Source organism: Arachis hypogaea, chromosome 12 (assembly GCF_003086295.3).
Source record: "Arachis hypogaea cultivar Tifrunner chromosome 12, arahy.Tifrunner.gnm2.J5K5, whole genome shotgun sequence".
Lineage (NCBI taxonomy): Eukaryota > Viridiplantae > Streptophyta > Magnoliopsida > Fabales > Fabaceae > Arachis > Arachis hypogaea.
Window position 1 is genome coordinate 113,161,673 of NC_092047.1, and position 9,960 is coordinate 113,171,632.

A 9,960-nucleotide genomic window follows, 5' to 3' on the forward strand; every position below is an offset into this window, starting at 1 on the left:
TGGTTTATCCCAAATAGGATTCGATAGAATCCTAGAAAATTGTTAATTGTAATCTTTGTGAAAGATAGTAGAAATTTCACCACAGTTATGGTGAAGACTGGACGTAGACCACATTCAATAAGGTGGTTGAATCAGGATATATAATTGTGTCAATTTCTCTTCTCTACTCAGTTTTTAGTTTTATTGTTAAGAGACAAAATAAAAATATATTCTACTTAATCAACTTAGCAGAAGTCACAACAATTCAGTATAATTCAAAAGTTAAATCAAGTTTTAAGTTAAAAGTTCACAAATTTAAAAAGGGCCATAAATTCAACCTCCCTATTCTATGTCATATTGTCATTGATAACCTTTAAAACAATTTAGTTTGTTGCTTTGTAGAATGATGTATGTATAGGCATAGATACCATCAACAACTCCCTTGTATCAAAGTAGCAATTGGAAAAAGAAAGAAGGATGGAAAGAATAAAGAGAATAATGATACGCACTCTTGTATGAGATTAAACAATATTCTACTTCTTTGCTATAACATGCACCACGACCTTAAAAAAGAGACACAACTCTGAAGTGGTTTACAACATTATCATAGTCAATAATCTCTCCCTACTTTAAAATTTCTACTTATTAAAACCAACTCCATTGAAAAGTAAAACATCTAGAGCTTCTGAATTATCATATCTATCTCTGAATTATCTATTTGTTTTGGGTATGACGTCACTCCAACTCTCTCTCATTTGGAAGGAAAAACATGTCAAAAGCCGGGACATGTGCAATGAACATTACCTTGAATTCAGACATTCATTCAGTTGCTGAATCAAATAATGGGGTTGCTACCTAATCAAGTTTTCATTGACCAATCAAAATTCTTGTAGGAAACAGTAACAGGGCCAGCATCACATAAGAGATGAGACAAAAGGCCTGATTTACTGGGACTCAAGTAATTAAGTACCCAATTTAGTATATCTTTCTCTGTACCAAAATCACCACCGAACCTGCCAATATAATAATGTTTCCATAAGATGGGAGGTATAAATGAAAATCAGCCTTAGCCAAGGTATTCCAAAAGGATTGAAAAAACAAACTCAGATTAAGGTTCCTTACATCAACTTCATCCAAATCTCATTTTTAAGCTACTCATTTCAAGAAAACTGTTTGTCATTATTGTTTCATTTCAGAATTGGATGAAATGGATATAAGGAACTTGGTGCCAAGTTTATTGCTTTGAATGTTAATTACCACTTTAAAAGTGGAGTGAGATGAACTGTTCTCTTCTCCAGGTCCACTTCAATTCCATTATTATTCTCAAAGAAGTCTCTTGTAGCACCTCTTAATTCATCTTCTACTCTTTGAGCTGAGAAGAATCTAATCTTTGGACTGAACTTTGAACCCATACAAAGTCCAAAGTGAATTAACGGATTAAACTTGACAAGAACAACCTGCGAATTGTCATGAACAAGTTAAACTTCTTCAAATAATAATAATAAAAAGAACACTAAATATAGCAGATGATATAAAAGTTAATATTAAAGTTTTCTGAATTAATTTGATCTTCCGATGATTTAATGTTTCAATTTAGTCGTCAGCAGAATCAATAAGTTGGTCTTTCAATTAGTTTTGTTACGTTGTTAATGTTATGACTTATGAGTGACACATCCAGGTGGAATTTAAGAATCTTTCAAAAACTAAATAGAGGCCTAAAATCCTTAAAATATTAAATTGACTTATACATGATCTTTTAAAGATTATTAAGTGCTAACTCAGTATCATAACAATGAAAGAGTACATGACTATCTATCAACATTGAATATTGTGGAAATTTTTTACCTCCAATCGCTTGTCTCCTGTGCCAAAGGGTTTGCCTAAGGAATATGCTGACCTCTGATTGCATCTGAGGACACCATTTTTTATATCAGATATAGAAAAAGGGCTGCCTCCAATTAAATACTGAAAAGTGGTATTGAATGACATTCTTTCCATTACACCTTCTGGATAACCTATTCTAACAATAGCATGGATGACCATGGCATTATACAAATTTAAGAAGAAGGCAAGTTTCTCGTTTTCTGATAGTTCCAATAGGTTGACCCGATGGAGATCCTCTGTCATATTTACATACCTGCATTGAGTAAAACAATGAGAAATAACTTTAAACAGAATATTGAATATTCAAACACAAGAGGTATATCATTTAGACATACAGTATAATAACTATGTTCTCTTTGGACACACCTTTATCATTTACCATTAAATGGTAGCATTGTAACATTTTAGTCTTCTAACATTGTATTCCGTCGATTAATTTTAAGCCTATCCTTAAGAGTTATAATCCACTAGTGATGTATTATGTGTTGAAAGTGTTATAGACTCTCTAGCATATTATATGTCTCATACTTATAAATTATCTAAAAATCTTATTTTTAATTGATGTAGTTAGGAGTTGTAATAGAAATTAGTTATCAATATTAGCTAAATTAGTTAGTTATTTCAAAAATAGAATTACCATAATTGAAATAACTAATATTGATAACTTAGACTTAACAAATACATGGTTGAAATGTGAAAAACCAAATATTGATTTCAGTATATGATAGACTAAATTGAATCATATTAAATCAAAAACCAATATATAATCTATAAGTAGATGAACATACATCAACAAATATTTAATTTGCATCAAATATATGCCAAAAAAAATAATACATAATAAATTAATGCTTATGTATATTATAAGATGTAGAAATTTACGTGCAGTTTTTCACGTGAAATTGCTAGTTTGAAAACTTTAATATGTTTGAATAAATTGTTATTTAACGTCTCTTAATTATTAAAGTTCATATGAAACAATTACATATGAGTATTCATTTTTATAAGATTCTCATACCTACGAAATTCTTCGCTTTGTCTAACGGCATCATAATCAATATATTGTCTGTCATCAGAAGCATAGGACTCAAGAATGGCATACATAATCTTGGTAAGCCTGTCGGCAACAACAGCTGCAGACTTTGGTTCATTATAATTTGTAGCATCACGGAAATTGTAGCAACTTTCGATAAAAGGTTCATGCTCAAGGAAACGGTATACGTGATTTCCCTCCTCAAAATCATGTTCCCTTCATTTTAAAAAAACACAAAAGGTTTCCAATTCCAGTAAGAAAATATCATCAACTACTACTTGTGGCTCATATTGTTATCCGCCTGGTCTTCTTAGGTTCAATAGCGCTTTACTTACCCGAAAACATGGTGAATGAAGTGCTTCCTGGCTAACTGTTTTCCGAGCACAACAGCCTACACATTTGTTCCAAAATGTAAAGCATCTTAGTCTTGGGGGAAACAATATATTATACATTTACAAAAACAAAGTTTTGACAACTGTTTAAAAAGTGGGGGTACTAAAGAACATAGTGAACATGTAGCATTGGAATGGCAAGGCTTTTACGATCTAGGATGTTGTTACCTACAATGAAATTGTATCGACTTAGATAATAAGGTGTTTGATTTACTTAAGACTCATATCAACTATGTCATAATATAGACGTTATAAATCACTCTATTCATATAATAATATAAAATGACTACATATTTATATTTGTAATGAAATTTTATAAATAATTAAATAGTAGCTGATTTATGAAAAGTGTGATTAATATACTCAAAATTTTTAATTATTCTATTTAAAACTATTATATATATAATAGTTAATTTAATAACTAATTTCTGGTATTTTGAATATAATGATCAATATTAACATTAGCCATAACTTTTATTTGTAATTGTGATGTACCCTATGATTTAGAGGCACGGATAACTTCCTTTCCAAGTAGTACTGTAGTATTATGGTTATTGAACATTTGTTTATTTAACAAAAAAGTTCAACTAAAAATTAGTTAGTCACTGACGCCACCGTAGTGGATGGCAATCAAGTAATCAACATACCGTGCTGAATGAGCAACGGTTAAGCATGAGTCACCACTCGTGACACCATATATTAATTGATCAATTTAAAACATCTGGGAATATTAATTTTCTTTTTAAAAAAAGGAAGTTATTGTGTGGACGAAATGAAGCATGAAAGACACCACAATTCCGTGCACTTTACAACTCTTGAAATTGGGCCCTTTGTGTGATTAAGCTGACGTTATAAAAATTCACGGGCCTTAGAAACTCAATTCTAACCAGTGGTGTCCAACGAAGGCCTGCTTAGAAGTTTCAGTAAATATAAATTAAATTTTTATACTTGATATCAAAAACACAAAATAAAATCGTATACTATATTCCCAAAATAAAAAATTGAATTATCTGAAAGTATAACAATATAATATTTTTTTATTTATGACACCTAGGATGTAATGTAACATAGGTACTTCTTGTGGTAGAGCTGTTTTGTTCCCCATTGTTTTGGAAACAAAATTAAAACATAGTAGTGCACGAGTCCTTGTTATCATCATAGGCCCCCATGTGTGTCATTATTACAGCTTATGGTTCTAAACTTCTCAAGTTCTGTTCCATATCTAAATGCTTCTCATCAATGCAGAAAACAAATAAACAATTCTCACGCTCGCACCTTCCCTCACTTTTACTAATCAGTATCACACTTAATATTTTAAAGCAAGAGCTCTACATTTTAAAATCAACAATTTCATATATTTATTCTAATAGGATGAGATTGGTGTAAAATTTTATTTAATGATTTATTTTTTTTTGTTGGTTATGCCAGAATTTAATAAAGTTATTGACTCCCTAAATTTTTTCTATTTATATTTATTGGACACAGGGAAAATAATTCCTAAATAAATAAGAATTTAAAAACTAAAATTCTCAACTATGTTAATTACCAATGAAAACATTTTTTCATATTTACTACATCCACAAAACTAATGTAATATTTTATTTCATTATATTTTGATGGAAGCATTTTGTTTTATTATACATATATCAGATGTCTAAATCAATTCATAAATGTACAAAATAGTGGCTCTAAAATTTGGTTTCAAGGATCATTTATCAAAATTTTATCAATTCCTAATATTACAAATCTATGGTACTAAGCACACGTATATACCTTAAAAGATATCTACAACAAATTAAAGAAACGAAAGAATAGTATAGAATACGTAAGCTGTTAGCATGCTGTATACGCATACGTATGTCATACGTACCTCGCTACGCGCGCAACCAAGGTATTCAACCAAAGCATCAACGAGCTCTTCGCCAACGAAACAGTCCCTCACGATCTTCATCCTCCTCCACCGATCACTGATCACAATTTTCTGCCGTACGAACCTAATCTGATCATAAAGCTCGTCTTTCCTATCATGATTTATAGGATCGACACCGTACACCGGCGGCGCCGGCGCTTCGTCGGGACACTTCTCCGCCAGCATCTCCGCCACCCTCCGATCGAAATCGCCGCTTCTACGGAGCGAGTTAAGCGCCACCAAACCGCCGAACATCTTCTCGTTGAAGAAAATCTGCGGCACCGCTGAGACTCCAGTTCTCTCCATTAACTCCTTCTCACGCTCCCTGAAAACGTCGATGTTTATCTCAACGTACGGAAGACCTTTCTCTCTGAAGAATTTCCTCACGGCGGTGCAGTCTCTGCAATTCGATCTCGAGAAGAAGGTGATTCTTCCTTTCAGTTGATTCACTTCCTCCTGTTTCTGCTCTACTACCACCTTGACACCGGAGAGGTTGAACTCCATGATTTCCACCTTCTTCTTGTCCGAAACGTCGTCGTTTTGGCGAAACGTCGAGATCCTCTTTAAGATCGCGTCCGAGAGGCCGGAGCTTCGCTGCCTGATGAAGGTGCCGATTCCGGAGGAAGCGTCGTCGTTTCGAGGTGGTGACGTGGATGTTAAAGTGTGTGGCGGCGCGGGAGATGGAAGGAGTGAATGAGGATGGATGAGCGTTTCCGCGTTGAAATGATTTTGTTTGTTTGTTACGGCTTCTTCTTCGTCGTCGTCTTCGTCGTCGTCGTCGTTGTGATCGTCGTCGTACTCGTGGCTGTTATCGGAATACTGAGGAGAAGCGAGATTACGAGATAGTAGGTCTACTTTCGGTTTGTGTTTCTCTTTTTCTTCTTCTCCTTCTTCTTGGTAATGGAGGTAGGGATGATCGTTATCGATGGGGATTTCGGTGCACTCAGATTCGGGTTCGGATTCTGATTCTGGTTCGGGTTCGGAAACCATCTTTTTTTTTTTTTTTGGTATGGGAGAGAACGAAGGTAGTGGAAAGAATTGAGAAGTGAATGAAGAAAAGAAGATTGAAGTGTTGGTAGCAGATAAAGCTTAGGCTTGTTAAGTGGGAATATATAAGGAACAAGTCAAACAGACAAACCTTCTCTTTTCATTTTAATTTTTATATTTTCATTTTCTCTAGTTTCGAGAATTTGGATATTCTCAAACAAAAATAATTAGAATATACTAGATCTGTAATTAGAATATATATGAATTTATTTATATAATCTATACAAAAATGGTCAACATAAAATAACTGCACATACACAAATATCATTAATTAGTAAATATTTAATTCTATTATTTTCTATCTTCCAAGTCATACAAAATCTAAGCAGTTGTTACAATTATGATTTTTTTTTTTGGGTTCAATGTAGTACATAGCAATTAAATTGCACATTTATTCATATATTTTATATTTTGAAGTAAAATAAATTGTAACGCAGGCTTATCTAATGTTAGTTAATTAAATTCTACAATTTATCTGCACATATCTAGTTGATCTTTTTGCAAACAAAACCGTGTGGGAAATAAAAACAAAAAATCCAAGGGAATGAGAAAATAAAACATATATATATATTAGTCCATTTTGTTCGAACATGAAATGGAAAATGAGAAGGAATGTGCAAAGAAAAGTCTTATTCTCAAGATAAAGACACCCACGGAAGCAGCAAATAATTATTGCAGGCAGCACCCAATACAAGAAGAAAACATATAATCGCAATTATTTATTTTGTAGTTAATAGCAACAAAAAAAAAAAAACTTATTTTGTAGTTGGTGATGAGGATGCATGCCCTTTAATTGTTTTATGTGTGAAATGTTCTTTGCAATGGTTCAAAAGTTCTGCAATTTATTTCTTTCTCTTTTAAAATACAATTTACAAACACAATTTTAGGAGGAATAAATTAAATCTCTTGGAATCCTAATTTAGATTTGTCATCTATTTTTCCAAGTATCTGCCGCTATGCATTTCTTGTTTTAACTTAATTGGTAAATATCCAACTTGGTTAATAATAAGAAATTTCAGATATGTCATTTGACTTTTTAATTCATTTTTATTTTTTAAGAACTTTTTTTTAGTAACTAATTTATCTTGTAGTAAGTATATTTATCAAGATCTAACTATCTTATAATAAAATTTTTAAAAAATTTATCTGTCTAATATGTATAATAAAAAATTGTTGAATATCAATTTAAATATTTACTCTAAATTAATCTTTGGCTCCTTATGGAAATATTAGACTAATTTATATGGATTGTGATTCAAAATTATATTCCTTCACATGAATAATCAATTGGATCATGTTGGGATTGACTATGTATGTAATAAGTTGGCTCCATATTTGGTGATGATCATGATGATTATTTCCGTAAAATAATGTTTAGTTGAGGGTTGTATATAGAGTTGACAAGATCCAAGAGTCAATTCGTCCATCTAACGTGGTGGGGAGTTATTAACTTATTATATAAGCAACGATTAACCCTAGATTTTGGACACTTGGATCACTAATAGCCTTTGCCCTTAATAACTAGCAAATATAATAACCACACAAGGTGATATAATATCACAATTTATGAACAATTTTACACTCTCTTAATTAATAATAATTTAATTAATAGATACGAAATTATATCATGATGTAAATACGAGTAATATTACGACTAATAAAATTTATTATTTTTGATTAATATTTAATTAATTTTAAATATTAAAAGTTAAATCTTAACTTTAATATTATAAAAATAATATATTAATTTAAAATATTAACTAATATTAATAAAAAGTATTGGTTCAGTATTTTTTTTGAAATAATTTTATTAATATTAATTTTGTGGCATTTTCGCATAAGACACAAATGGAGAAATAGGAATTTATTTATAAATGTGAAACTGTTCATTGAAATGATAAGTAATATAGCTAGATACAATAACCTAACAAGAAATGCAATTGAATTTTGTACCTAGTATTATATTGCTGTTCTAACAGTGATTCTGTCAATTTCAAATATATTTGAATGATCTAACATATATATTTTCCTTTAGATCACATGCTTTTAGTGAGTAATAATGCCTTTAATTGAAATTTGATATTATATATACTATTATTAGTTTTTTTTTTGGACGTGGCCTTGGCCAGCCAAACAACCCGACCCAAGGCGCCTGAAGCTAAGAGACCCGCAACCAACCTAGACCTGCGCCCGACCCGAATACAACCTGACCCTCAACACCTCAACCTGGTCTTCTTTCTCCTTCACAGCGAGCTATCCAGTGGTGTGTTCTCCTCCTCCAACGATTGTGCATGTTCGTGATTCCGAGCTCCTCCTCTCCCATTGCCTATGTCATCTCTAATCCTGAGGTTTTCGTGTTGAAGTAGCCCGTTGCTGCGCCTCACGACGGGTGTCCCATCCTGATCTGCGTCCCCTTGACTGGATTCTGTATTACTTGATTCTGTATATCTTGAATATGCTGAATTTTTGCGAGACTTGCTTCTGATCTTATTGTATTCCTTAATTGAATAGGTGGGTTCATTGTCCACTGTCTCCCAAGATTATTTTCCGCTGCCATCGCTGCCAGTTGGTGAGCTAATTTGTTGCCATCCCTTGGAGTCCAGGTAGCTCCCACATCTAGAGCCTCTTCCAGCAGTTGGAGAATATCTCGAATGATTGCATCTGCTTCCGCTATGGGCGTTCTAGCCTTGATTGCCTGAACCAGAGGTAAGATGTCAGTTTCAATTATGCAATTGGGTATCTGAAGATTCTTAATAAGTATGAGTGCTTCTCTATATGCTTGAGCTTCGGCTGTTAATGGTGATATTGTCTTGAATGTTGCTGTTGTCCCAGTTATGACTTTTCCTTGCCAGTCCCTTACTACCGCTGCTAGAGCTGCTGTACCGGTATCCCTGTGAAAAGATGCGTCTGTGTTCACTTTCAACCTATTCTTTGGCGGCGGTCTGCAGGTAATTCTCTTTCTCACACCGCCCCTGCCTGTATCTGGAATGTTTGCTTTAATGGATTCCTGTGTTGCCTTATTCTGCTGTTAGATATTCTGATTGAATTATTACCTTTTGTGGGCTGATTTCTGTTTGCTGGAATATATGCTGGTTCCTTTCTTTCCAAATGCTCCAGCAAACACATCCGAGTTTGCATAAAGTTTTCTCTTGTTCACTCCTTGATTCAGTCTTTATTCTTCTTATTTTATCCATTATCCATTCTCCAAAAGATCTTACATTATAGGCCGTAGGAACAATTTGAATACTGGATCCGAACCACACTGCTCTAGTCCACGGACACAATAATAGCGCATGTTCAATTGTTTCATCCTCTTTCTGGCATATGTTGCATGTGGGCGTCGTTGTAATTCTCCGCTGATATAGATTCGTGTTTACTGGCAAAATTCTATGCACTGCTTTCCATAGAAACATTCTAACCTTTTGATGCACCGGTAGTCTCCAAATAGCTTCCCAATCCTCCCTCCAATCCTGACTAGTCGAAGCCTTGCAGATTCTTCCCTCTTTCTTCGAATCCTTCTCCTCCTTAGCGACATAATAACCGGTTCTCACATTGTACTGTCCATCCTTTATGTGCTGCCAAACAAAGTAATCCTTCTTGTTGATCAGGCTAATAGGAGTCTTAGTTATTAGTTCAGCTACGCTTCCATGAAATATTTCTTTAATCTTGTTCCTATCCCAACCCTTCCCTTCTCTAATCAGCTCACTCACTTTTCT

The 9,960-nt window shown here is 33.3% G+C and overlaps 1 protein-coding gene across 2 annotated transcripts; it reads right to left on the reverse strand.

Moving 5' to 3' along the window:
- Positions 1-466: 466 nt before the first annotated feature.
- LOC112728373 (uncharacterized) lies at positions 467-6,690 on the reverse strand. 2 transcript variants are annotated; one of them, XM_025778463.3, is made up of 6 exons: positions 5,159-6,690; positions 3,232-3,287; positions 2,882-3,112; positions 1,825-2,116; positions 1,237-1,436; positions 467-992 (listed from the first exon to the last, which is right to left on the reverse strand). In XM_025778463.3, exons 1-6 carry the CDS (start codon positions 6,185-6,187, stop codon positions 839-841), a joined length of 1,962 nt encoding a protein of 653 aa, XP_025634248.1. In that variant the 5' UTR covers positions 6,188-6,690; the 3' UTR covers positions 467-838. The 2 variants fall into 2 exon arrangements, with proteins under 2 accessions (XP_025634248.1, XP_025634250.1); XM_025778465.3 differs by lacking the exon at positions 2,882-3,112.
- Positions 6,691-9,960: the final 3,270 nt, after the last annotated feature.

Excerpts from the sequence above, each read along its gene's own strand:
- LOC112728373 (XM_025778463.3), bottom strand. The coding sequence starts at position 6,187 with ATGGTTTCCGAACCCGAACCAGAATCAGAATCCGAACCCGAATCTGAG. Across the intron at positions 3,113-3,231 it reads TTCATTCACCATGTTTTCGG|GGAACATGATTTTGAGGAGG; the intron begins GTAAGTAAAGCG and ends TTTAAAATGAAG. Across the intron at positions 1,437-1,824 it reads CAGGAGACAAGCGATTGGAG|GTTGTTCTTGTCAAGTTTAA; the intron begins GTAAAAAATTTC and ends GACAATTCGCAG.